Source organism: Tribolium castaneum, chromosome 5 (assembly GCF_031307605.1).
Source record: "Tribolium castaneum strain GA2 chromosome 5, icTriCast1.1, whole genome shotgun sequence".
In the NCBI taxonomy this organism is placed as follows: Eukaryota; Metazoa; Arthropoda; class Insecta; order Coleoptera; family Tenebrionidae; genus Tribolium; species Tribolium castaneum.
Window position 1 is genome coordinate 8,141,111 of NC_087398.1, and position 25,730 is coordinate 8,166,840.

At 41.0% G+C, this 25,730-nt stretch overlaps 9 protein-coding genes across 12 annotated transcripts; 4 read left to right on the forward strand and 5 right to left on the reverse strand.

Annotated features, from left to right (window-relative positions):
• Positions 1-128: 128 nt before the first annotated feature.
• On the forward strand, positions 129-1,610 carry LOC661296 (uncharacterized protein). Its single transcript, XM_967466.4, has 3 exons — positions 129-685; positions 731-1,011; positions 1,060-1,610. Exons 1-3 carry the CDS (start codon positions 516-518, stop codon positions 1,536-1,538), a joined length of 930 nt encoding a protein of 309 aa, XP_972559.2. The 5' UTR covers positions 129-515; the 3' UTR covers positions 1,539-1,610.
• Positions 1,611-1,688: 78 nt separating this feature from the next.
• MBD-R2 lies at positions 1,689-5,834 on the reverse strand. Of its 2 annotated transcripts, XM_008202244.3 has the most exons (7): positions 4,841-5,834; positions 4,499-4,787; positions 4,220-4,387; positions 3,469-3,689; positions 2,766-3,413; positions 2,288-2,684; positions 1,689-2,233 (listed from the first exon to the last, which is right to left on the reverse strand). In XM_008202244.3, the coding sequence occupies exons 1-7, from the start codon at positions 5,619-5,621 to the stop codon at positions 1,759-1,761; spliced, it is 2,979 nt and encodes a 992-aa protein (XP_008200466.2). In that variant the 5' UTR covers positions 5,622-5,834; the 3' UTR covers positions 1,689-1,758. The 2 variants fall into 2 exon arrangements, with proteins under 2 accessions (XP_008200466.2, XP_972506.2); XM_967413.4 differs by having other exon boundaries at positions 2,288-3,413.
• A 210-nt stretch (positions 5,835-6,044) lies between these two features.
• On the forward strand, positions 6,045-6,749 carry RpLP1 (Ribosomal protein LP1). Its single transcript, XM_967363.5, has 2 exons — positions 6,045-6,234; positions 6,422-6,749. The coding sequence occupies exons 1-2, from the start codon at positions 6,163-6,165 to the stop codon at positions 6,683-6,685; spliced, it is 336 nt and encodes a 111-aa protein (XP_972456.1). The 5' UTR covers positions 6,045-6,162; the 3' UTR covers positions 6,686-6,749.
• On the reverse strand, positions 6,465-7,324 carry mRpS14 (mitochondrial ribosomal protein S14). Its single transcript, XM_008202243.3, has 2 exons — positions 7,164-7,324; positions 6,465-7,113 (listed from the first exon to the last, which is right to left on the reverse strand). Exons 1-2 carry the CDS (start codon positions 7,227-7,229, stop codon positions 6,790-6,792), a joined length of 390 nt encoding a protein of 129 aa, XP_008200465.1. The 5' UTR covers positions 7,230-7,324; the 3' UTR covers positions 6,465-6,789.
• A 141-nt stretch (positions 7,325-7,465) lies between these two features.
• Positions 7,466-11,231, reverse strand: LOC658093 (elongation factor 1-alpha). 2 transcript variants are annotated; one of them, XM_008202241.3, is made up of 3 exons: positions 11,078-11,231; positions 8,500-9,271; positions 7,466-8,428 (listed from the first exon to the last, which is right to left on the reverse strand). In XM_008202241.3, the coding sequence occupies exons 2-3, from the start codon at positions 9,250-9,252 to the stop codon at positions 7,796-7,798; spliced, it is 1,386 nt and encodes a 461-aa protein (XP_008200463.1). In that variant the 5' UTR covers positions 9,253-9,271; positions 11,078-11,231; the 3' UTR covers positions 7,466-7,795. The 2 variants fall into 2 exon arrangements, with proteins under 2 accessions (XP_008200463.1, XP_966355.1); XM_961262.4 differs by lacking the exon at positions 11,078-11,231 and adding an exon at positions 10,762-10,894.
• Positions 11,232-11,426: 195 nt separating this feature from the next.
• LOC135266277 (GRIP and coiled-coil domain-containing protein 2-like) lies at positions 11,427-16,257 on the reverse strand. Its single transcript, XM_064356649.1, has 4 exons — positions 12,965-16,257; positions 12,735-12,915; positions 11,712-12,161; positions 11,427-11,655 (listed from the first exon to the last, which is right to left on the reverse strand). The coding sequence occupies exons 1-4, from the start codon at positions 16,129-16,131 to the stop codon at positions 11,482-11,484; spliced, it is 3,972 nt and encodes a 1,323-aa protein (XP_064212719.1). The 5' UTR covers positions 16,132-16,257; the 3' UTR covers positions 11,427-11,481.
• Positions 16,258-16,304: 47 nt separating this feature from the next.
• On the forward strand, positions 16,305-20,544 carry Sym (Symplekin). Its single transcript, XM_008202237.3, has 10 exons — positions 16,305-16,491; positions 16,542-16,738; positions 16,783-17,172; positions 17,220-17,506; positions 17,555-18,015; positions 18,370-19,485; positions 19,537-19,734; positions 19,785-19,943; positions 19,998-20,276; positions 20,426-20,544. Exons 1-10 carry the CDS (start codon positions 16,453-16,455, stop codon positions 20,480-20,482), a joined length of 3,183 nt encoding a protein of 1,060 aa, XP_008200459.2. The 5' UTR covers positions 16,305-16,452; the 3' UTR covers positions 20,483-20,544.
• Positions 20,536-23,911, reverse strand: Ccdc39 (Coiled-coil domain containing protein 39). Its single transcript, XM_008202238.3, has 9 exons — positions 23,693-23,911; positions 23,236-23,653; positions 22,890-23,191; positions 22,413-22,844; positions 22,241-22,366; positions 21,523-22,192; positions 21,369-21,476; positions 20,913-21,103; positions 20,536-20,864 (listed from the first exon to the last, which is right to left on the reverse strand). The coding sequence occupies exons 1-9, from the start codon at positions 23,909-23,911 to the stop codon at positions 20,559-20,561; spliced, it is 2,772 nt and encodes a 923-aa protein (XP_008200460.3). The 3' UTR covers positions 20,536-20,558.
• Positions 23,912-23,953: 42 nt separating this feature from the next.
• Positions 23,954-25,590, forward strand: LOC100141749 (uncharacterized protein). Of its 2 annotated transcripts, XM_008202236.3 has the most exons (5): positions 24,205-24,344; positions 24,400-24,714; positions 24,761-24,958; positions 25,005-25,307; positions 25,355-25,590. In XM_008202236.3, the coding sequence occupies exons 2-5, from the start codon at positions 24,417-24,419 to the stop codon at positions 25,534-25,536; spliced, it is 981 nt and encodes a 326-aa protein (XP_008200458.2). In that variant the 5' UTR covers positions 24,205-24,344; positions 24,400-24,416; the 3' UTR covers positions 25,537-25,590. The 2 variants fall into 2 exon arrangements, with proteins under 2 accessions (XP_008200457.2, XP_008200458.2); XM_008202235.3 differs by having other exon boundaries at positions 23,954-24,714.
• The last annotated feature ends 140 nt before the right edge of the window (positions 25,591-25,730 follow it).

A 25,730-nucleotide genomic window follows, 5' to 3' on the forward strand; every position in this document is an offset into this window, starting at 1 on the left:
AATCGATCTATTAGGTACATTTGAGAATTATAAGCTGTTATTTGGACCATTATTTCTGAATCATTTTACAAGTCGGCAAATTCGTTAAATAATCTTCTCAAAACAAATTCATGACTTTCTTGTTTCTTCAATTCTGACCCAAACAATTCCTGATTATAAAATACGAAATTCTTGCAAAAATTTCTCTAGAACGATGAAGTTCCACTCAACTAAGCGGATATTCCCCAGAAAATGTAGGTCAAGCGGTCAATATACTTACTTATAAAAGTTTAAAATTGATGCATTACACAATTTTTTAAAAGAACCAACCATCAGCTACAAAAACAACCATAATTACCCTCATAATTGTGTAACAGTAATAATATTCCTCAAATTACGATTGAATATTGGTGATACAAACAAAAATACACCTTAAAAAAGTAAAAGAGAGAGTTCCATTTACATACCATGATTCACCGGGCTTTTCGCTTCATTCGTGTTTGTGGTATCAAGAAGAAGATATTATTTTGTGTATCATGAAGTTCTTAATCCTGGTCCCTATTTTGCTATTATTTAACAAAAGCGGTGCCATTTATTCAATGAATGAAACAAGTGTCGGCAAAATAGAGAATAATCCAGCAATTTGGACCGAGCAAGGGGTTTGGGGGTCGCTGCTCGAAGAATGGGCCCTTAATCCAAATCGCAGGTAAGCACCACTCAATATTTTTTTTTAATTAATTAGAAAGACTAGAGGAAAGCGAGTAATGCAACTACCGCCGACTCAAGACGCCTACGTGATGGATGAAACTCCAGACGAATCCGGAGACGACCGGAAAAGCAAAGTCACTCCCGGAAAAATCGTCAACGGAAGCGGAAACCAGAAACCGCCAGGTCAACAAGTATCAGAAACCGACTTGTATTTACTCGGGGCGATTGAAAAACTGGTCTATCGAGCCGATTTCATGGAAAAACGGCTGCGACGGGTCGAGGAAATGCTTTATTTTGTCATGGCCGGAAACCGCGTTGATCATGGTAAAACATTTTTTTTTCAAATAACAAAAACCAAACAAGTGTTTGCAGAGCCCTGTCCTGATAATTTCACCCGAGTGGGCCCCAACTGCTACGTTTTCCAAAGCGGCGCAGGTCGTGAGTACGACTGGAAAGCCGCAAGTAAACAATGCAAGCGCCTCGGTGCGGTTTTAGCCGAAATGGAGACAATCGAGGAAAACCAGGACGTGATCGCCCACATCCAGAGCAACCAGCAGCTCAGAGGCAGGGATTTCTGGACCGGGGGGCTGAACCCTGGCCTTTTGTGGATCTGGAGCAACAGTGCGCGGCCTATTTCCACGCCGGGGGGCAACAAGAAAAACCCCTCGGCTGGAATTTTGGGAGATGGGCGCTGTTTGCGCCTGGCATACGATCCAGCCTTGCGTTCGTACGCCTACAAAGGGACCGATTGCTCCGTTCGCTACAATTTCATCTGCGAATTACCCGAAAATACGGCCAGTAATGAACTACGCAGGCTGGGGCGGAGCAGGAAAATTTTGGGCGAATTGTAAACCAAAGAAAAATCAAATATTTATTCGTTTTATTACTTAAATAAATAATAAAAGTTTCAACCAATACAACAAGCGTTTTTTTTCTCATCATTCCTTTATTTGTATAACAAGAGGCACAAAAAAAAGGTGAATGCGTTTAAAAAAAACCCAAACTGTTAAAAATATTTATTAGTCTTCAACAGACACATTTCAAACACAACAACAAAACTCTAAAATAACATCATAACGTCGTCAACTGACTCAACTCTTGTAATGTGTTCAAATCTCGAAGCAGCATATTCAGCGTTTGCCGCGTCCTTGGGTAATCTTCATCGCTCTCATACATTGAGGTATCTTCAAGCTGTTCGATCTGTTTTTCAAAATCATCCAATCTCTCTTCGACCAGTGACTGTGCATGTGCAATATGTTCGAGTAAATTCACCCGACAGACACTCGAATCAATCGCAGCTTCGGGCTGCGGTATAATCGGAGGCGGTAACTTATCAAGACTATCATCAGCACCACTCTCCTCTTTGGGAATCTTCAACATCATCATCAACATCGACTCGGAACCGGGCTCTGTCTTGGTCGGACTTTCCGTCTTAATCTCATCCTCGCTCTTAATTTCCTTCGGTTTTTCATCTTCGCACTTCTCAGGCAAGGGTAATTTCTCCCAAGGCTTGGACCAGAGGTACAATTTCGGGTGGTTTTTCGCCCTACAAGCACCAATAATTGAGCAATTGGCTGAAAAATTGAGCAAAACCACTTACTCGGCGATTTTTAATTTAACCTTTAACGCATTGACGAATTCCCGCACTTCGAGCAGCCCCCCGGAAATATCGTGCGACTTCTTCAACTTGTCGAATCTCCGACTGAGCATTTCCTCGTCTTTGGTGTGGAAACTCGTTGTGGCAAGCACGCCATGCTTGAGCCAGTCCTGGTCATGGAAGTACTTCTTCGAGAGTCTTTGCCGCACGGGATTTTGGCAAATGTAACACACGTACTTCTCCGGTACTTGGCTTTCGCGCTCGATGTTGTTGCAAAACGCGTGCTGCCAACACAAACACAAGTCGCACTGAATCATAAGGCCGTCCTCCTCGGTGTAGCCACAGGTGCAGTTGATGATCTCTTCCTGTTTCATTCTCACAATTTTGATCACCTTACCACCTTCAATGATAATGTTATTAGGTTCGGGAGGAAGTGGCGGCGTGTCCTGTGGAATGTAGATGTTTTCTGGTGGTTCATTACCTTTAGGACTGTCGACCGAGTCGACCAATCCCCGCTTACGCTTCAAGCTTGACTTTAATTTGTTTGTGACGTTTTCTGACTCCGGCGACGGCTGACTTGTCTTATTTTCCGGTCTGACAGGTAGCAAAGTTTTAATTCCCGTTGAGGGTCTAGTTGCGCTCAGAGCCCGAAGACTCAGCTCATCACGGCTTGGAATACCTTCCGACTTATTCAGGAGGTCTTTTAGCTTAAAATCCGGGTACGTACTCGACGGCAGACCGGAATTAATCGGTTCGCTCTCTTTCCTATCAGCCGTTTTCGTGTTTAACAGTTTGATAATCTCGGAGTCTTTCGTTTTGTGTGTTTGTGGCGAGTGTGGTTTGTCTGAGTCGAGGGGTTTGGTGGCAGATCGTGGAGGTGCGGACTTTTGGACCGGCTTAACAACCGGAGGCTTGCTTCCGGGGGACTTATCGAGTGATTCCCCCACGGTGCGAGCGTAAGCTAAGTCGGCAACGTTCGGAGTCGAGTCTAGGAATTTCATGTACTCGGGGTGGTAATGTTTTACGTGCATTTGCGCTAAATTCTCTTTCCGGAATGTTTTTCCACAACCGTCAATTGGGCATTGGTAACCGTCGTCGACAATTGGTATTTTAAGGAGACTTTTATTTTCTTTGTGAAAAAAATCACGTCAATATTCAAAATCGCGGCATTACAATCAACTCACCTTCTTCCTCGGGGGCCAACTCGGAGCTCTCATCGTTCTCAGGCGGTGGTTGTTCAGGGAGAACTTCATGCTCGTAATTCGGCGGTAATTCGGGTTCTTTTCGACGAATTCGCGGACGATGAATCGTAAAGTCGAACATAGACCAGTTGTATTTCATCAGTTTGGTGTCTTCCAAGTACGATTTTATCTCGGATTTTGACCGAAATCGGCGATTCTCGGGGCTGAAATAATGAGAAAGAAGGGAATAACACTGATTCTTATTTAATTTTATTTAGAATACCATTCCAAATTAGTGAACAAAATTTAAGATTAATTAAATTCATCGACATTTTTTTTGGCTTATTCTGCATCAAAAACATGCTAATATCGCGCCAATTGAAATATGTTCGATCTAATTTGGTGACTTTTCGGTCTGTTTTTAACAAAAGTTGCGAAATATTAGCGTTCCTAACTGAAAAACGTGCACAAAGAAAGAAAAATTAAACAATTTTGAATTTAAATTGTTGATTTCTCGGTCTTTTCTGGCAAAATCTACTGAGAAAACTGATATATGAGCTCTAATATGTGCTTAAATGGCCAATAAAGGCAGACATAACATACTTTTGACCAAATTTTTTAATAAAAATTCGTGTAATCCCTGACCGAAAGCTGATAATATAATTTTGGGTGCATTCATTTGATTTGTTGCGTGTAAATTACAACTTTTGAATAAAAAATTACACAGATAAATTAGTGATTACTCTACACAAACCTGACAATAATGGTGTCCCATTTGCCTGCCGAAGCCCCATGCATTCTTTGCGCCAAATGTTTAGTCCAACCTTCCGGCAAACGTGGATCCGGAACAACGATTGATTTTCTGGTCCCATCGGTAGTTTCAATTTGTGAATCTATACCCACTGGTTTTCCATCTTCCCACCTGTTAAGTCACATTTTCCTCAGCTTCCAACAATTTCACACAATGATAAACACAACCAAAGCAATAAAAATTTATTGACGACAAATATGACGACAAAAATACAAAACTTACTGTGGCACCCAAGGTTCATAGACTATTTCGTCAGGTGAATCTGTGCTGTTTTGTGGTTGTGAAATGTGAGAATGGCTTGGAGTTTTTGGTTTTTCGTCGTCGAATCGAGGACGTTTCCCAAACAGTGCAGCAATGTTAATTTTTCGCTTCTTCTCCCGACGTTCTTGTTTGGAACTTTGGATGGGGTCAAACAGTGGCGAAGACTGCATTGGGCGACCTTCTGTTTTGCAAATGAGATGGGCTTTCAAGTTCTTAACAAAGCCATCGTCAAATAAAACCTCATACGTATCTGCAAGAAATTAAATACAATAATAAAATGTTCAAAATTTTTGAAGTTGGTACCATTTGGCAAAACTTTTGTTATAGTAGCGGGAAATTTTCTATTGCCAGTCCAGGCCGCCAGACAGCGTTCCCCAACAGTGAACTGCTGGATGGTTTTCTTAGAGTGTGGCTGCAGGGGCCTTAATCTGGGGCTGTCCATGCAAATCCACTCATCGTATTTACTAGAGAACTTCTCAAAGTGAATCAACACCTCGTTTCCCTCATAATCCTCCTCCACTATTCTGGCAGGGTACCATATATTGTTGTTGTCCAATGCCTCGATTCGAGAATTTATCGCAAAATTTATAGGCCCGTTAGCATTCACTCTAATTTTTTCTTTGGCTTCTTCTTTCTCTTTAGTTTTTGTCGGCTCCGTTGATTGGGCATCTTCACTTTTGTCTTCTTTTACTTCTTCAGATTCTTCTTTGATAGGAGCATCCTCAGTCTCAGTTTTGTTATCATCGGCTTGCTTCTCATCTGCTTCCTCTTGTGTTTTCTCAGGTTCATTCTTTGTGCTTTTAATAGCTTCCAGTTTGGACTTATCCCAAGGGAACACACTCGGGAGCACGCCCTGACGCAAGATGTACTTCTTTCCCTTGAAGTTACAAAAATCCATGCGTAGAAAGTGACGGGAACAAATATAAATCACTTTCGTAGTTTTTTTGTCTTCCGGGATGCGGCATAAAGTTATCCACTTCTGGCGCGTGTCAGCATGGCTTGGGACCTTGTGGAACGTTACTCCGGTGTCCTCACGCCGGTTTGAGTCAGACAAGCAGTCCAATACGCCACATTTACGGCCCATTTTCTGTGGTTGTGGAAAAATCAAACGCCAGCGTTCCAAAGTTCAGTTATTACTAGCTGCAGTGTTTTCAAAGGGGTTAGTCCCAAAATTACACACTGGGAAGGGGCTCAAGCACAAATTACTATCTATAGCTCAAGTAAACACAAAAATTGCGCAAAATTATAAAATTCTGTCAATTTTTTTGTCGATAAACACTCACAGGGTGGCAACGCGAGGAACAAAGTTCCCTACTTTTACAAATGATTAACGTTGGAAAACGCGAATGATTTTAATTAAAATTGAATGTGGAGATGGAAAACAACGATAACGATGGATTAGACATAAATAAAGCTCCGTTAAAAACAATCCTAAAATCGTTTTCGTAGCTTTTGTGCTTTAAGGTATTTGTGGTGATATTTTCAAATGTTGGCTGCGCTGATTTAGGGTGAACCCACATGTCAACTTCCTCTTTCTTTTGAGAAAACTTCGCGTGTGCTTGTTCTCTCTGAGCTAAGGCCATTTGGCGACTTGCACAATTAACTAATTACAAAATACATCAAAAATGACTTCAACAGCCGAACTCGCTTGCGTCTATTCCGCCCTCATCTTGGCTGACGACGATATTGCCGTTACCGTAAGTAAAAATACTTGTCTAGGTTATGTTTAACCATGTTTGAAGAAACACTTCATAATTCAAATTTATCGCCCTTTTTTCAATTCATCCACCGTTTTCTTTTAATCTTTTATCTTAATTCATTCAAGTTGTAGTTTTGTTTTTGTATATTTTTTGGTTTCGTAGTTGGAGGTTATTTTTGTTGTAGGGCGAGAAGATTCAAACAATCTTGAAAGCCGCTAACGTCGATGTCGAGCCCTACTGGCCTGGCCTCTTCGCCAAGTCGCTCGAGGGTGTCAACATCAAGGAACTGATCACCAAGATTGGCTCCGGTGTTGGGGCTGCCCCAGCTGCTGCCGCGTCCGCCGCCGCACCGGCTGCGGCTGCTGCTGCCCCAGCCAAGGAGGAGAAGAAAAAAGAGGAAGAGCCTGAAGAATCCGACGATGACATGGGTCTGGGACTCTTTGATTAAACTGGAGTTTCGTTATGGAAATGTACAATTTGTATTTTAAGTAATAAAACTCTTTTTTAAATTATCTAAAGTATTATATTTGCGACACTAAAAACCCGAAACAACTACCACATCGCTCTTTGCACACCTGAGAGCTTATTGTAATCAGCCAAGTGTCGGAAAACAATTCTACTAACTCTCCACCTATTCACGACTCCGCGGGGTCTCGAAGTAACCACGCAACGTTTGTTGATCCTCAAAGGTGTCGAATTTAGCGGAAAAGCGGCTATTTCGGCATCAGCGATCTCTCGAAGTTCCTGTGGTAAAATGTCATTTCTTCGTAAAGAATTGACCCGTAGACGAGCAGGGGCCATCTCTGTGGCCATTTTCCGGCGTTTTACGTCCCGAATCATCCATCTGTTCACCCATTTCGTGCGAATTTGTTGAAGCTAGATTTTGAGGTTATATTTTTACAGTTTGAAAAATGGAGCAAACTCACGTTTTGATTCTGAAAAGACGTTATGCTGTGACTAAATAAGTTAGAAATTGCCTTAAGACTGTTCATAATGGAATAACTTGATGGGTTCCAAATTCTTTTAATTTCTTACGTTGTTTGCTTACGTAAAATCTTTCGTTACTGTTACTTTTGACGTACAGAAATCGTAACGTAAAGGTTGTAAAAACGTAAACGTAATATACTTTTACCTTGGATTAGATCCAAAGATACCACTTATCGGCATCAATTATCAATATTATCATAAAGGTGGAAGGTTATTGAACTCGGATTAAATAATCGAAAACTTATCTTGAGCTTCTTTATTGGGTATTTGTTACAGAAGCTGCTTACATATCAATTGCAAGTCTATCATCATCAATAATAACAAAAAAAAAACAATAAATAATAGAAACAAAACTTAAATTCTATCAGAAATGCCCTTTCCTGCATAAATAATTATAAATTACAGTTGTTCAATTAAATAAAAACCTAAAATGAGAATGAAAGGAAATGTTTTTCCTTCTGAACTCTTTGCGATGAAAATAATTCTGCTGTAGCCACCTAGAGAATAATAAATAATAGTTGCTGATGAAGATTTTCTTGGGGCCTGAGGCAGAAGACTGAACTAAGCCTAGTTATTTCTTCTTTTGTGCCTTCTCGGCGGCCTTCGTTACTTTCCCAGTAGTATCTTTAAAGTTGACAGACTTGATGACGCCGACGGCCACAGTTTGCCGCATATCGCGGACAGCGAAACGTCCCAAGGGCGGAAACTCTTGGAACGACTCGACGCAGAGTGGCTTAGACGGCACCAAGTTGACGATGGCGGCGTCACCAGACTTGATCGACTTCGGATTCTCCTCAGTCGTCTTGCCCGTACGGCGATCGCACTTCTCCTTGATTTCGGCAAACTTGCAAGCGATATGAGCAGTGTGGCAATCTAATACCGGAGTGTATCCGTTGGCGATCTGGCCAGGATGGTTCAGGACGATGACTTGAGCGGTGAAGTCGGCAGCTCCTTTGGGTGGATTGTTCTTCGAGTCTCCGGCCACGTAACCGCGACGCAGCTCCTTTACGGACACGTTCTTCACGTTGAAACCGACGTTGTCGCCGGGCACCGCCTCCTGCAGAGCCTCGTGGTGCATCTCCACCGACTTCACTTCAGTGGTCAGGCCCACGGGGGCGAACGTCACCACCATGCCGGGCTTCAGCACGCCCGTCTCCACTCGGCCCACGGGCACGGTGCCAATACCACCAATCTTGTACACATCCTAAAAAAAAAAAAAACAAATTTAAAGATTATAACAAAAAACGAAGATTTCTCATATAAGTCCCCTCTTACCTGAAGGGGAAGACGTAGAGGTTTCTCGGTGGGCCTTGACGGCGGCAAGATCGCATCCAGCGCCTCGATCAGCGTCTTTCCTTCAGCCTTCCCTTCCTTCCTCTCGACGCTCCACCCCTTGAACCAGGGCATCTTATCAGAGGGCTCGAGCATATTATCCCCATGCCACCCCGAAATGGGGACAAAAGCCACAGCTGCGGGATTATACCCGATCTTCTTGATGTACGACGAGACTTCCTTCTTGATTTCCTCGAATCGCGCCTCGGAATAGGGTGGTTCGGTCGAATCCATCTTATTCACTCCAACAATGAGCTGTTTCACGCCCAAAGTGAACGCTAAAAGGGCGTGTTCGCGCGTTTGGCCGTTCTTCGAAATCCCTGCCTCGAATTCGCCAGTGCCTGCGGCTACGATTAAGACGGCACAATCGGCCTGCGACGTTCCCGTGATCATGTTCTTGATGAAATCCCTGTGGCCGGGGGCGTCAATGATAGTAACGTAGTATTTCGAGGTTTCGAATTTCCAAAGCGCGATGTCGATGGTGATACCACGCTCACGCTCGGCCTTGAGCTTGTCCAAAACCCAGGCGTATTTGAAAGAGCCCTTGCCCATTTCTTGGGCCTCCTTCTCGAATTTCTCGATGGTACGTTTGTCGATACCGCCGCATTTGTAAATCAAATGACCAGTCGAGGTGGACTTGCCGGAATCGACGTGACCAATCACGACGATGTTAATATGGATCTTTTCCTTACCCATGGCGGATTACGAGTTTTGCCTGGAAAAAGAGCAAACGTCAGCGGCGCCCACACACTCTGTGAGGGTGGTGTGAACCCCCACCAAAAATTGGCTCTAAAAACTTTTGCATTACAACTCAAATAACGCAGTGTTTTTTAAATGATTCAAAATTTCTTTCCAAGCAACTTTTTTAATTTTTTCGGTAGGAACCGCCCTAATTGTTGCTCTTTTGTTTGCCACGTTATTGAATTTAATTTACTGTCGAATATTGCTAGTTTGTTAATATAGTTATTTATTTAACGAGCCTGAGTGAATAACATCGGACTCTTTATTCCACGAGTGGACTTAAACCTCGAGTGATGAGAGAAAGCCTGAACAGTACACATCTTTGAAAAAAGTCAGCGATAACATAAAAAAAGTGTAAAAATGGCTATGGTTTTTCAGAAACAAAAACTTTCTTAAATAAATACAGGGTATTTTTTAATAGAAATAAAGGGAAGATTTAAAAATCTAGTGCATTTTTTCAGTTTTTTTTCAATTTTTTCAGGTATTTAAAGTTAATTTTGCATTTTTCGAGTAGTTCATTTGGCACAAGAAGGGTGGTACCATTTAAAATTTTGAAAATACGAATGGTGCTACAAATTTCCAAAGCACGACAATTTTTTAAAGAAATATATGCAGGGACGGCAAAATTAAGTATCCCTGAGAAGCAATGAACCTAAATACGCCACTGGCTATGAACTTAAACCAGAATTAAAAGCGATTAATTTTGATATATCAAAGTGAATAAAAACTTAGGTATGCAGTGAGTGAATCATGCGGAATTATGATTCTTTAGTACCTAGAATTTGAATTATTTATTATTAGTAAAGATATTAAAATTGGGTGATATAGAAAGGTATTTTTACAATTTTAAAACGGATGAATGTTCTGGCTATACAGCCCTTGAACCTTAGATTAGGTAAAACCTTCACAGGTTCTGTTCAGGTGATCAATAAGGCCAGCCAAATACTAGATAGATTTGAAATCGTATCTGGGGCCTAATGCCGAGTCCCTGACTCGAAAATCATGTGTTTACAAGCACTGGAACTAACGGTGTTCCACGACCTTGACTCAATTAGCCAAACAGGAAAATAAACCGCTGCAAAACAATGCAGTTGGTTTTTTATCAAACAGGTAAAAATCTAATAGTGAAACTGTGAGGTCGTTGAACCCGTGTTATTGCCATTCCGAAATTGACTTATTGTTAAAAAATTAAGTGCCTCCGGGCCGCCGGCCGGCTAAGAAATGCAGCTTTGAACAATAGGGCGGCCATTTTGTGTTGCAATCCATTTAAATCAATATTATCAAAAAATCCCAAATAAATTTGGCCGATCGATTAACTCCCCCACTGGCAATCCGGTTTTGGTTATTGACTCGAGGAGCAAAATCGTTATTGAGGTAGGTCGAAAAACCGCAATTCTGGGATTTAAACTGACTCATTCATTTGCAAATCTGATGCAACAAAATAATTCAATGGAAAATACATACCGGCTCGCACAATTTTCAACTGACACGAGGAATTTTGTTTATTTTTTGCAAAAAATATTGTTTTTTTTTACAAATCATCGATTGTCAGAATTTGACACATTGCAAAAAGTGCCTTTTGGGCGAAAAGTCGAAAAGTAGGCGATGCAAAGTGCCGGCGAGAAAATCTGCCAAAATTTCGAATAATCAAAGAAAATACCTCCCTAGTGCAGTTTTCCGTGATTTGAGGGAATTTATGCGATTGTCACACACACCGGATGAATATTTTAAAGACTGATAACTGATAAAATTTGTAAAAAATCGGGAAAGCTCCACTTACCTCTGAAACTGCAGCAAGAGAACGGGAAAAACGACAATCCTCTCCTAGCCGCGAGCAAACGGAAATAGAAGGAGAATCTGGATGGTGGGGATAGGATATTGATTTACGATCAACGCGAAATAGGGCATTTTTAAACCGTTTTGCATTTTTGGCCCAATAACGGTGCTAAAATAGTGGGATTTACGCAGTTTGGGCCAAAAGTCGCAATTAATTTTCACAGGAAATGCAAATTTTGGGGAAATAGGGGAAGTGTCTAAAATTACTGAACCAATGAGATCGCGAAAAAAATCAAGGGATGTGACGTCGCCGGGGTTGCAATCGGCGCGGGAGATTCAATTCAAAAACGCAATTAAAACGCGAATAAGAAATAATTTATTTAGCAATATTTACATAACAATTAATAATTATGGTTTCGACGGTGATGGCCACAAAGGAAGGTAGTTGGTCCACCCCCGAATGCCCGGGTCGCCCCGAGCCACCAGATTAAGTTTCTGGGTCTCTTCAGGACTCAGTTTCAAAATCGTGTTCAATACTGGCACCAGGCGACTTCTCTCGTCCCCGCTGTGCAGAGTCACAAACTAGAAACAGATTTGTTTACCCAACCACCTGATTGATAACGCTATCAGATAAATACCTTAAAAACTACATTTTTCAAATACTCCAAATTTTCCGCATGTTTCTCCCTCTCGACGCTCCTCTGTTGTCTCCTTATCTCCTCTTTCAGCAGTTTATTCATCTGGGCGTGCTTCGCCAAATCCTGCTCCGTATCAGCCAGCAATGCGGTCAAGTGGACCACTTTAGATTCCTCCTCACTTAGCTGTTTTTTCAAAAAGACAATTTCCTGGTCATTGTCGCTACCTAACAATCTTTCTAAAGGTACGGGATGCATGGCATTTTTACTCGTATTTTCGGTACTTTCGGACCCTTCTCCTTCCTCGCGATGCATCGGCAGAGGCGGCAGTTGCAACTCGGGAGAAGGGGCTTTCTCGATTTTGCTTTGCAGTTCGATTATTTCCCGGTTGTGACGGACTTCCTGCTCTGACAACTGCTGGCGGTAGCACTGGGCCAACGTCTCGGCATGGACCTAAAAACAGGCACATTACTGGAAAAAGAACTTGCTCTCCTCCCGAAGAAAAAATCAAACTTTAACAAAACTTCAATCTCAAAACTCCACACCCGGTTTTCAGTTCGGGTGTTGAGTACTATAACGAAATAGGTCAACCAATTGTTTGATATTTTGCAAATTAATTCATAATTAATTAATTAATTTAATTAATAAAAAGCTCTTTAATTTTTACTTTACTATCAAGGATAATGAAAATTATCTTTATTATTATTTAATATGAACGGAAAAAATTCAAAATAATGTGAAAGTGTTCAGCCCCCTTATTATAAAGTCTCATAAATAAATATTTACAGGGTCTTATCGATCACAACGACTACCTGGCGTCATAAATCATCCCGAAGAACTTGGCTAGGTGATATTGTTGTAATATTGGTTGCATAATTAATACATCAACTACTTTAAAAATGTAATAATTTTTCAAGATTTTTTAAATCTCTTTTAGTTATCAAGTTATTATATAATTTTCATAGCATGCGTTTATATATTTGTCTCAAAATAACCCAATTATCTGTCATGCAAATCCATTTTTACCTTTAAACTCCTGACAGTCTCGCTGTGTTCTATCATGGTCTGCTGATGCTTGTTAGTTAGTTGGTCGTAGAGCGATTTAAGGTCCTCAACTTCGCTCAACACATCTTCATATTTGGTCAAGACTTCCGATTTTTCGTGAACCAATGCTTCATTTTCCTTCTTCAAATCGTCAACAACAGTTCTACAAACGTGACATCAGTCACAAAAACTAAATTTCCACTCTAACTTACTTGCACTTGTTTAGCTCCGCAGTGAGAGCCTCACACTTAACCCCCAGAGCTGACACTTCTTCCGACAATTTTTCCTCGAGACCAACATCGCGACTCTGGTTCTGTCTCAAGACACTCTGCGCCCGAACCTTGTAATTTTCGTAATCATTTTGCACGATTTTCAGTTCGTCTTCCTTCAGTTTTAGCGCATCTTGGACGTCTCTCAAAGTCTGCTGCAGCCCCAGAATTTGCCCTTTCAAATTTTCTTTCTCGCTTTTCAGGCTTGTGTTAACTTTCTGATGCTCGGCAATGACTTTGGATAACTCAGTCGACAGTTCCTCATTTTCCGAACGCACGGTTTCCAAAATTTGGGTCAAATCGTGAATTTTGTTCTCCTTACTCGACATGACCGATTCCAAGTCAGAAATTTGCTTCTTACAAGCGATAATTTCAGCCTGTGTTGCTCCGACTTCGCTCTTCATCTCTTCCGCTCGTTCTTCTAAAAGCTTGTTCTGTTCGCGGACCGCATTTGTTGTGCTTTTCTGCGACTCGAGCTGGCTTTTCAACTTGTTGATTTCTTCTTGCTTCTTTTCCAATTTCTGGGACAACTCCTTGACACTCCTCTCGTAGTCTTGCATTTCCAGGTTAAGGACGGAGTTTTTCTTGCGTTCGATATTGGAATGTTCAAGGGAATTTTTCGTTTGTTGGTGGTACTCGCTCTCGGCCTTGAGCGCCTGTTCTTTGGCCTCCAAGTCCGAGGTGAGTTTGGCGATTTTGGCCTCGTATTCCTTCTTCAAAACCTTATTCGCTTCGAGTTCCTTTCTAAACGTCGAAACTTTGCCGCTTATTTGCTTCTTCCAGGCTTCAGTCGTGACTTTCTCTTGGTTTAACTCTTCCAATTCTTTCTTGAGTATGGTGATTATCTCCTCGTTTTCGCTCAGTTTTTGCTTATCTTTGGAAACTTCAGCAAGGGTCGAATCCAATCGGGCGGAATATTCCTTTATTTGTTTTTTGTTTTCGTCCAATTCGTCTTGTAATTTATCGCACTGGGCTTGCAAAGTTGCGATGGTTTTCACGTTACTGGCACATTTTTGCTGAATATCGTTCTTCTCGTTTTGCTCCTTCACCAATTCGTTGGACAAGTCACGAACTTTCCCTTTCAGTTTCACGGCCAAGTTTCGTAGTTTTCCGTATCTTTCCTCCCAAGACCCTTCCAGATCTTTCATTCTGTTTGATTCCTCCGTTCTTGAAATTGTCGACGTGGACATGCACTCGCTATCGGCGTAACTTGAATCAAGATTCGAGTTTAACCGTTCTTTCAAATTCTCAATTTCGTTTTTCAAATCACTGATTTCGGAGGTGTTTGAGTTTAAGTCACTCGTGGCTTTAAGTCGCTCGATTTCGTCTTCAAGTTTTTTAATTATTTCCTCCTTTTGGGATATGTTGTCAACGTTTTTGTTGGCTTGTGTCTCATACAATTGCAATTTTTTCATAACTTCTTCGCAGTGAGATTGCAATTTGGAAATAGTCTCTCCTCTTTCTTTCAGTGCTTGATTCATTTCGTTCATTTCGGCCAAAAGTTCGGAATTTTCTCTCTTCAAACCTGACACGACTTCTTCCAGTTCGCTGTTTGTTGAATCCTCAGTTTGGCATTCCACTTGTTTGCAGTTATCACGGGTGGTTTGCAATTTTCGGTTCATTTCCACCAACTGGGCATTTTCTTGAACTAGTTTAAGTATTTCTTCACTGGTTTTATCAGCAATTTGCCTCTCCGTTTCTTTTGAATGTTCAAGTGCTTCTTGAAGACTGTAATTCTTCTGCTTCGCATCATTTAGCTCCCTCAAGTTTAAATCTAGATCCTCCTCCAGCTTGGAGATGACTTTTCGGTATTCAATGCAAATTTTTTCATTTTCTTCGATTCTGTTCTTGATCTCAATTGTGTCTTTCTTGCTTTGGTCGTCAAAAACTTTGATTTCTTCCTGATGTCTTTCCTCCAATTGAGACAAATTCTCAAGCAGACTCTCCTTTTCAACAGTGAGCGTTTCAACAGTTTGCTGGTAGTCAAGTTGAAGTTGTAACAATCTTTGATTTTCTTCAATCAATTTCTTATGTTCTTTGGAAATTCTCTCAAACTCGCCAAGTTCTTTACTTTTCTCGTCGTCGGTTTTATGTGCCTCAAGTTGTTTCAGATATTTTGCATTACTTTCTTTCAAACCTTCAATTTCCTTGTGATATTCAGAGTTCTGTACTTTGATATCACTAATTTCTTGGCACAACTTTTTTGAAGCTACACCCAACTGTTCTTTCCATTCTTCCACTTGATGTGAGTACGTTTTGAGCAAACGCAAAACCTCGTTTTTATTTTCCTTCAAAACCTTCACATTACCGGCCAGTTTTACAACTTTTGAGTGATAAAATTTCAGTCTCCCTTTAAGTTTCTCAACCAACTCCACATTTTCTCTTGTTTCATTTTTGATTTTTTCTAAATCCTCGACCAATTTCAATTTTTCCTGCAACTCTTGGCCTATCGTTAAAATGTTCTTATCCTTCTCCCCCAGATTCGTCTTGAGCACGTCAATTTTCTCCCTCATTGTGTTATTCTCAGCTTGCAACTTCTTAACTTCCTCTAAACTAATACTAAGCATCTTCTGCAACTCTGCAGACTTATCACTTGTGTCATCACTCCGTAACTTTTGATTCGCCTCTTCCAACATCAGCAGCTGATTTTGCTGTTCAAGTCCCAGGTTTTTGCACTCTTCGAGTTGCTTTTCCAGAGACTCCAGATGCGTAATCAGCTGCTCATTTTCATCCGTCAAACGCTTGATTTGCCTTTTATACGAAATATTCTCGCTTTCAAGCCTATCCTTCTCCTCACACAGACGTGCGTCTTGCGTGCAGTTTTGCACTTTATTCACCAAAGCGGCATTTTGGCTCTTCAAGTCTTCAATCGTGGTAACAAACTGCAACTTCTGTTGGGTCAAATTTTCGATAATTGCAGTTGTGGCATCTCCAGATTCCGATTTTAGCCTATTTTTCAGCTCGTTATTTTCCTCCTGGAGCGCGTCCTTCGCCTGTTTGGCCTTCTGGGCGAGAATCAAAAGCCGTTCGCACCGTTTAACCAATTCCTCTTTCGATAAATTCTCCAAAACGATTTTCTTGCCACTTTCGGATGGCGTATTCGATTCCATCTCGATAGTTACTTAATCTATTGTATTGTAATTTCCAAGTAATTAGCAATTACATTGTATTTTAATAATTTTTTATTATTTTGACACATCAATAGTATTTTGACAGCAAAAGTCGCCAACAAAAAGCGGAAAAGTTACTGTTTTTTGGTAACATGTTCACGTCACTTCTGCCATAACCTCAATCTTTGGCTTTCCAAAAATGGATGATTGGCTCTCATTTTCAATTAATTTAACGCTTTAGATAAAACTAGCTTTGTTTTCGAAATTTCGTTGCTTTAGTGGCAACAATTGCGTCATTTTTGGTTGTAAAATCCTCTCGACATGGATTTTACCATGAACGAAGTTTCCGACGAGGATTTAGTAAAAAACCGAGATTTAGTTGATTTCGGTAGTAAAGAGACGCGTTTTAGGTGACCCAATGGATAAATAGCGCTGCAGTGTCCCGCTCTGCTGCAGAAAAGCTTGAATACTTCCACAAATTGCAAGAAGTTTTGATTCGGAAGTCGCCCCATTTGCTGCCAAAGTTTTTACAAAACATGCTTAATTTCACGACTGATAGGAATGGGGACGTGAAAAAAGCGCTAGTGGGTTTTATTGAAGAGTTATGGTAGGTTTTATGCATTTTAATTGGTTACTTAACTTTTGTTTTAGCAAAATGCGCGAGTCTCTTTTACCTAAAGTAATGCTAAACCTTCATATGCTACTATGTGATGAGTCAATAGCGGTGCAAAAGCGCGTAATTCAAGCTTTAATCAGTATTTATCGCAAAACGTTGGCCTGGTTATGCAAGGCTTCTGTAATTACAGAAGAAATGGAAAACGCCTGGAAGCAATTGTCTGCCATAAAATTAGAAATTGCAAATATGATTGATAGTGACAATGACGGCATTAGGACTAGTTCAGTGAAATTTTTAGAATGTGTTGTGTTGTTGCAAACTTATCCCGACCAGGAAGAGAACAAGAAACCGAACGACTTCTCACTCGATGATGTTCCTCTGACGTTAAAATTGGCGCGGAGGCGAAAACTAGAAGAGGAAGCAAAGTATTTATTTTTTTTTAAATTCGCAAATTTCTAATTGAATTTTTTAGTACCTTGTTTGAGTTACTTTTAAAATTTTTTGGCTCTCCCCATATTAGCAGTGCCAACTTGTTAACCTGCCTGGGCGTTGTTACAAACATTGCAAAAAATCGGGCCGAATTTATGTCTCGAGTTGTCTCAGCTATTGAATCACTTTACAATAACCTACCTCCAACTCTAACAACAACTCAAGTGAATTCCGTGCGTAAAAAATTAAAATCCGAACTCGCTGGACTTATCAAACACCCAGCGGCTTACGAATTTGTGGAGAAATTAACCCCAATGCTCACCGATTTAGGTGCGTTTTATTTTTACGCAAAAAAATTTTTTAGGATTTTTTTCTCAGGTTATTCCCAGCAAGACATTCTTAAAATGGTACCGAAACCCGACGAGCGGCGGAAATATTGCAAGAGGACTCTCTCAGTTGAGTCCCTTCAGATCTACAATAAAAGACCTAGACTTGATCCTCAAATTGAATTCGATAACGACACCAATGACAGTGATTCGCAAACACTGCAAGAGTTGAATGAGAACTTTGTGTCTGAAAATTTCACGTTGGAAAGAGCGGTTCAAATGGTTTTCGCTTCTATGAGTAAACTGCCGGCTACAATGTCTCCCGATTTTGCGAAAGAGTATGGCAAATATGTCGATAGTGGAAAAGTTGGCCAATTTGATGTTTTGACAAAACTTATTGCCACGTATTTGACTGAGGCCGGGGTTTCGCCGTCTTCGAAAAGTTTTGCAAAAAAGGTCGAGGAATTTAGACAGCAGGAGAAGGAGGAAGAGGACAAGGAAGAGAAGGAAAAGGTAAGAAAACAATTTTTGCACACAAATAATATAATAATAAGTAAAACAGAAACAGTAATTTGCAATTCAGATTTCACATTTTCAGCTGTATTTAAGAAAAGATAAGATGTAATTCATTGTACCAAATATTTGTCTATTTATTTATTTATTTATTTATGTATTTATCTTTATCTGTTAGCTTATGTTGGTTCGGATGATTTGAGAAGTTATGTATCACGCATCCTGTATTTTTTTTAAGTTATGTTTTGATAACTTATCGTAATTGTGAGGTCAAAGAAATTTTAGTAATTATTCTTAAAAAAAAATATAATGAAGCCTCTATTTGTTTTACAACATGTTTTACACATTTGGTAGCTCCTGAAGAAGGAACGAGCAAAAGTTCCCCGAATCAAGACACTGAAACTGTCCGAAATCACCAAACCTATCGAGAAAGAAACAAAGGAGAAATTGTTAATAGGGTCCATAAACCGACTTTTAACCGCGGACAAAACAGCCGCAAAATGCTTGTACCAAAAACTAATCACCACAATCGCAGCCTGCTTTAGCCCCACTGTCAGACAAACAGTGTTGGCGTTTCTCCTATCAGACTTACGGTCTCACATAGACCTGGCCCTGGCGTGGCTTTTTGAAGAGTACGGAATACTGCAGGGCTTCTCAAGAGTGCCCCCTTTACGCAAAGACACCAAACTGGACAAAAGCTACAACATCTTGCTTTGCACATTTATAAACGCTTGTATGCACGACTCAGCAGTGCTCTGTCGATTGTTTTTGGAAGCGCCTTTAATAACAGACGAGGCTTTGGATAAGCTCCACCAGTTGTGCCGAGACGAGAAGAAATGCACAGCAGCTTTGGGGTTGTTGCACGATTTGACGGTCCGGAAGCCCCCCAAACAGTTGATGTTCCTCAACGCCCTCCTCTCGTACACGACGTACGAATTGAGCGTGGTAAGAGAGTGTGCCATTGGACACGTTTTGGAGTTGCACAAGAAGGTGGAGTTGAGGTTGGTGATTGAGGAGTTTGCACGAATGAATTTGGAGTTTTTGAAGTTGCAAAGGCCGCCGGAGAGTTTGTGTGGGTTTAGTCAAGGGAGGTTGAAGAGCGAGACTTGGGGCGATGATTTTATAAAAGCTTGTCTTATTCCGTATATTTCGCTATTGCCAGCCAATGAGAGTCTTATTCATGACTTGGCTAAGGTTTACGTACAGACGGGGGCCAACATTAAACGGATTATTCTACGTCTGCTTGAAACCCCGATCAGATCAATGGGGATGGACTCACCTGAGCTTCTAAAACTGGTGGAGGAGTGTCCCAAAGGCTCGGAAACTTTGGTCACGCGTGTTATACACGTTTTGACGGACAAGGGCCCCCCGAGTGCACAGTTGGTGCAAAGAGTCAGGGAATTGTATCACACGAGAGTGTCAGATGTTAGGTTTCTTATCCCAGTTTTGAACGGGTTATCAAAGAAAGAAGTAATGAGGTCGAGCGTCGTTTGTACTTTTGACTAATTTGTACAATTGTAGGTAATTGCAGCTTTGCCAAAGCTAATTAAATTGAACCCGGTTGTTGTAAGGGAAGTCTTTAACCGACTTTTAGGCTTACATGGTGACAGTCCAATTACCCCAACTGAACTTTTGGTCGCTCTACATTTAATTGATTCCACGAAAGCCGACTTGAAAACTATAATTAAGGCCACATCTATGTGTCTTCAGGAAAAACAAGTACGAATTATTTTCGCACCGAATATATTTCTCAAATTACCAAATTCCAGGTATTTACTCAAGAAGTATTAGCTGTTGTTTTGCAACAGTTAATGGACCAAACCCCGCTACCAACTCTACTCATGAGGACTGTCATCCAAGCTTTGGGCAGTTATCCCCGACTGTCAGGGTTCGTGATGAATATTTTGCAACGTCTGATCTTAAAACAGGTTCTGTCGTATTACAAAAAAAAAATAATCAATATTTTTTGTTGCTTTTTGAAGGTTTGGAAACAGAAAGTGGTATGGGAGGGATTTATCAAATGTTGTCAAAGAACAAAACCGCAAAGTTTTACTGTTTTGATGCAATTACCACCGCCCCAACTATCTGATGCGTTGTCAATTTGTCCCGAGTTGAGGGAACCGCTCAAAGAGCATTTGCTGAATTTTACTGAAGGGCAAAGGTCGCACATCCCGCCCACAGTCCAGGAAATCATTTTAGGAAGTTACGCACAGCCGCCACCAACGATTGTTCCGCCACCGGTGGTTGTAACTCCAGAAGAGGTAAGTCCTAGTGACTTTTAATACTATTTAAAATAGTTGAGATCGAAACTGTAATCAATTAAAAAGGCTTTGTTGGGTGGAACTGTTTTAGTTGCAGCTTAATCAGCAGTTCCAATTTTCTGCGGTTTTTTAGACAATTTTTTTTTCAGCCGATTGCTGCGCCCCCGACATTAGCCAACGAGCCTTTGCCGCCCGGAATGGAATAAGCGTTAATTTAACTTTTATTATCTCAATTTTATTAACAAATGAATAAAAAACCTTACTTTAATTGTGTATTTTTACCTACATTTGGAATGTAATTGAGACTTTTGAAATTGCGGAACTTTTCGTCGAACTGGACTCAGATTTGACGCTTTTAACGTCAGAAACGTCTTTTTCTTGATTACAAGAACTGCTGGACGTAGACCTTGTTGATTCTGAGCAGGCACACAAGGAGGCAATTGTGCGTTTTTCGGGTAATTTGACGTCATATTCGAGCGTGTAACGAGTAATCAGCGGTGCCATTTCTTGATAACGTATAGACATTTCCACCAAACGCTGCATAGCACTGAGATTAGCTTCCTTCAATTGGCGGATTTCCAAGTCTCTCTGAAAAGATAAACAAATAATAATTGGAAAAAATGTAAATAAACTTACGTCATATTTTTCACGTTCCTTGTGACGAACTTTCTTTTGTGCGAGTTTTAAACAACGTTCAGCTCTTTTGAGCTTTTCTTCTTTCTCAGAGCTTTCTTTCTCAGTTTTTAAGTACTCTTCCTCCAAGTCGAAAAGTGCGTCTTTGGCTTGATCGCGTTTTATTTCAAGCTCTTTTAGTGCATTTTGTACTTCTACGAATAATAAACGATGTTAGAACGTTTGTGTTGCATTTTGAATTTTTGTATTGTGAGTGAAAAACGGTAAATATTATAAAATAATTAATAAAACAACATTAAGTGACAGTAAGTTTTTTTGTTTACACTGTTTATCTGCGATAGTTTTTTTTTTCTTATGATTGAACGTAATTATGTAATTAAAGACAGGCGAGTAAAATGTTTGTAATTTTAGCGCAAGTTGTAAATAAAAATGTTCAATTTGATAATAAAATTTTGTTACCTTCCAGTTCTTGTCGTTTCACTGCCATCTTCTTCCTATTCTCCCGCAAAGTATCATTTATCAAAAGCATTTCATTTTCCAACATTTTCATTTCACTCATTTCCCGTCCTGTAACCGCCAGTTCTAGAAATTTGCAGCACAAGAAAATAGTTACCATCATCCTCAACCGCTCCAAGACTTTGCTTAAAGGCCGCATTTGTCAAATTGACAACCTTCAAAGTGTTTTCCATCGCAAGAATTTCCTTTTCTGCCTTTTTTATCTTCATATCTAGCTCATCTCCTTCCTGTTGCAACAAATACTTTTCTTGCGCATTCTTAATCTTAAAGTGAGTAACAGACAGTGGCTGTCCGTCCTCATCTTTCCCCAAACTGGTCAAAATAATGTCATATTTTTTCTTGAAATGGTCCAGTTTTAGTCGCCTTTCGGCGATATCGCATCTTAATCGTCCATTGTCTTCACCCAAGTTGCGTTTTTTCGCAAGAAGGATATCTTTACTGGTCTCAATTTCAAGCATGCGTTCTTGAGTCGCTTGTTCCAAAGTTAATTTGAATTTTTTCATGGTGTAGATACTGTTTTCTTCCTTCTTCATCGCTTTGTTCAATTGGTTGACACGCAGGCGTAGGATGTTCTCCTCCACTTGCTTCTCTTGTATGCCGTTTTTCAGGACTTGTAATTGTTTTTGCCCGCCTTCAAAATTCAAGTTCTGGTGTTGCAGTTTGTCTTTTAAGACGCTTAGTTGATTCTGGTCAGCTACGATTGCCGTGGTCAGTCTTCGCATATCATCTCGGATTTTGTTCACTTGATCTTTTAACAAATTTTTAATCTGGAACAGAGTTATTTGCACTTGTTGAAGCATCAAAAGTGTGTGTACTTCAGTATGCTCCGCAATTTTGTTTTCCAACTCGATGAGTTTCCCTTCGAGTTCTTCCGTATCATCACTGTGAAGCACATTCTCGTTTATCAGAATTTTCCTTTGAACCTCATCAATCCTATAGTCCTGCAACAAACACTAGGAAAACTTCCAACACGTTGCAAAATTTTACCAAATCGTACGCGTCCTCCTTTCGCTTCCCTAAGGCCTTCTTTTGGTCGTCGTTATGCTTCCGCAAGTGATTGATATTCGTGGTCATGCCATAAATCTCAAGATCTCGCATTTTCCCAATACTTTGCTGTTCCTGCAGTTCGTGTTGGGACCGGAAATACGCATTCTGCAGCGACTCAGCTTCAAGCTGCAACGTTTTCTGTTGCTTCTGTTCGTAATCAATCAACTTCTCCAAGTGCTTCATGCGTTCATCGGCCGACAAAGTCGACTGTTTCACTTGCTCGTTCTTGGTTTTGAGCACGTCTAAATTGGCGCGGAAAATGGCAATTTTGTGTTCCATCTTCTCGATTTCTTCCCAAGCGTGTTTCTTGTGCAGACGTTCTTTCTCCAGCTGGTTGGCCACCAGAATCATGGTTCGTCGCAAAGTATCGGCCTAAAATTTAGCTCAGACACATTCCCACAAAAGCAATTTTCCTACTTGACTGTTCAAAACCAACATGTTTTGGGACATTTCGTTCAATTCGCGACGGATTCGCGAGTTTAGGAGGTTCAACTGTTGCGCTTCGTGCTGCAGTTCGTTGTTGTTTCGCACTTCGTTTTCGTAAAATTGCTTCTGTTCCTCTAGTTTCTCCTCCTCCTTCGAGATTATTTCCTGCGTTTCCAGCATTTGTGCTTGGAGGCGGTCAATGTCGTTGTCGCGTTGGTGCAGGATGTTCACCGACTCCTTCCACTGCTGGATGAGGGCATTGCGTTCAACGACTTGCTGCTTCATGATTTTTCCTACAAACGATCGTTTTTTCCGAATAATAAGGTAATGTACCAACCGGTGCGCTCCAAGACACGTTCGTAATTAATCAGATCAGAGACCATTTTGTCAATGGTTTGTTTTCTGTTCGCGAATTCGACTTCCAAGTTCTGGCGCCTGGCTTCCAGTTCGTTGTACTTTCGGTCGTCTTGTTTGGAGAATTTTTTGATTAGTTCATTGTCGTCATCGCGCTTTTTTAGCGACTCTTCCCAAGCTTTCAGAGCCTCGCTGTCCCAGTCCGTTTCGGATTTGAGTTTGTCCAATTTTTTCACATATCTCTCCAGCTGGTTTTTCTTGATTGATTGTCGTGCCTGGATATCGGCGAATTGTTTCTCGCACTGTTTTATGTCCTGCTCGAACTTATCCTTTTCAGCGGCGCTCAAGCGGAGTCTACTCTCCTCGGATTGGAGTTGTTGGGCGTGTGCAGTGATCAGATTCTAAATTTCTCTCTAATTCTGTTCAAATAACGATTTTACCTGATTTTGCTCGCTTTCTTGCTTAACGTATTTGAGGTGATTCTGGATGTTTTCGAGCTTGACGGCGGACGTTTCAAGGGCTGTTTTCTCCTTGATTTTTTGGAGCGTGAGTCTGGCGACTTCCGCTTCGAGTTGTTGATTTTCCGCATTCGCGACTGGTATTTGAAAGCCATCTTCCCACCCTAGAGTTTTCAAAATTTCGTCTAAATAGCTCGACATCGTTGCGAAATGGAGTTTGTTTGGGTGTAGTCCGTAGCAACCGCCCCTCTAGTTCTAATTTTAGCTGGCTCATGTGCCAAGAGCTGGTGGAATAATTTCAAATTTAAAAATAGAACTTAAAAATTTGTAAATTTGGGTGAGCACGCAGTGCTTGACTTTAGTGCGATAAAAAATGGAAATAAAACTTTTGTCGTGTCCTTTGTGTCTCAAGCCGCATTTCCAAGGCGTTGAGTCTCTGCGTTCTTCTTTAATAAGTGCAGCAACTTCGCACCTCACATGCCCCGTTTGCAATGAGTCTCTCTTAGGGCTGGACAAGCTGACTATACACTTGTTCACCCACATCAGCGAAAGTGTCAGTAAAAATGAAGAAAGTGTGATGGAAAAGAGCGAAAAAGAAATCAACGAAAGTATTAATAGCTTGAACGAGTCATTGGTAGAGAGCGACAGCGAGCGCATTAAATGCGATATTTGCAACTTCACTTTTACAGACAAAACGATCCTAGACATGCACCAGAAGCTCTTACACCAAACCCCACCTGATAAAAACACAGGTCTTTACAGCTATCACTGCCACTTGTGCAGCAAAAAATTTAAAAAACGGGGAAGCCTTATGGTGCACCTCAGAGTTGCACATTACGGTTTTGGCCACCAAAACCCGCAAGACATGACCATGGAAGTCGCCACGTCTAGCCCAACCGCCGAACAAGTCAAAATCCAGGACAACAAGCAGTGGGAATGCGACGTTTGCTCGAAAATGTTCACGACGAAATATTTCCTTAAAAAGCACAAAAGGCTGCACACTGGTAACAAGCCAACGCGAGTCGCGTCCAAACTATCGCTTGATTGCAGGAGAAATGCCCTATTTTTGCGCCCAGTGCAACAAATACTTCACTTTCCAACAGTCCTACCACAAACACATGCTGTACCACTCGTCGGAAAAGCCCTACGTTTGCAACGAATGCGGGCGCGCTTTCAAGGAGCTTTCCACCCTGCAGAACCACGCCAGGATTCACTCAGGGGAACGGCCTTTCGGTTGCGAAACTTGCGGTGAATTACCAACACAGTTTAGCCAGTTTTTGAAAAAAATTTCCAGGCAAACGGTTCAGACAGCGAGTCTCCTATTTGGTCCACCAGAGAATTCACACCGGAGTTATGCCGTACAAATGCACAGCTTGCGACAAAAGCTTCCGGTACAAAGTGAGCCAGAGGTCGCATAAGTGCCCCGCCAACCCGCCAGGCTCCGTGGTAAAAATTCCGGAACCCGACAAAAATCAAAAAGAACCAAACGTGAAGTGCATAATGTCCGTGGATTACAACACGGGGAACATAAATTTCATCCAAGACAACCACCCCAGTGAAGTTAAAGTCATGTATTTGGAGCCGGAAAAGAGCGAAAGTAAAATTTACAATTTGGTTATTGGGGGTTTGACTGGGTTCTTGCAGGTTCACCGCCAGTTTTTGTAACAGAACAGCCGGATTTGTTTTCGATGGTTTTGTCACCGCTTTTGCCAGACGTTGAGTCGCTTTGCCTGACAAACAGCCAGAAATTTGAAAATAAAACTGAAAGCCTGGACATTAACGAGGAATCTTTAAAGGAGTTGCTGTACGGAGCAGATAATAAATAAGTTTGTGTACGATTTTTATGCTTGATTGTAATAAAACTATTATTGGTACTTTAATTTCATCGTTTACGTTGCGTTTTATGCAAGCATTCGCACATTTTAATTAAGATATTGGCTCTCGTTATGCATCACGCTAGAAAATTAAAGAATGATTCACGAATATCCGGGGAGACGTCACCACACCCTCGACAACAAAA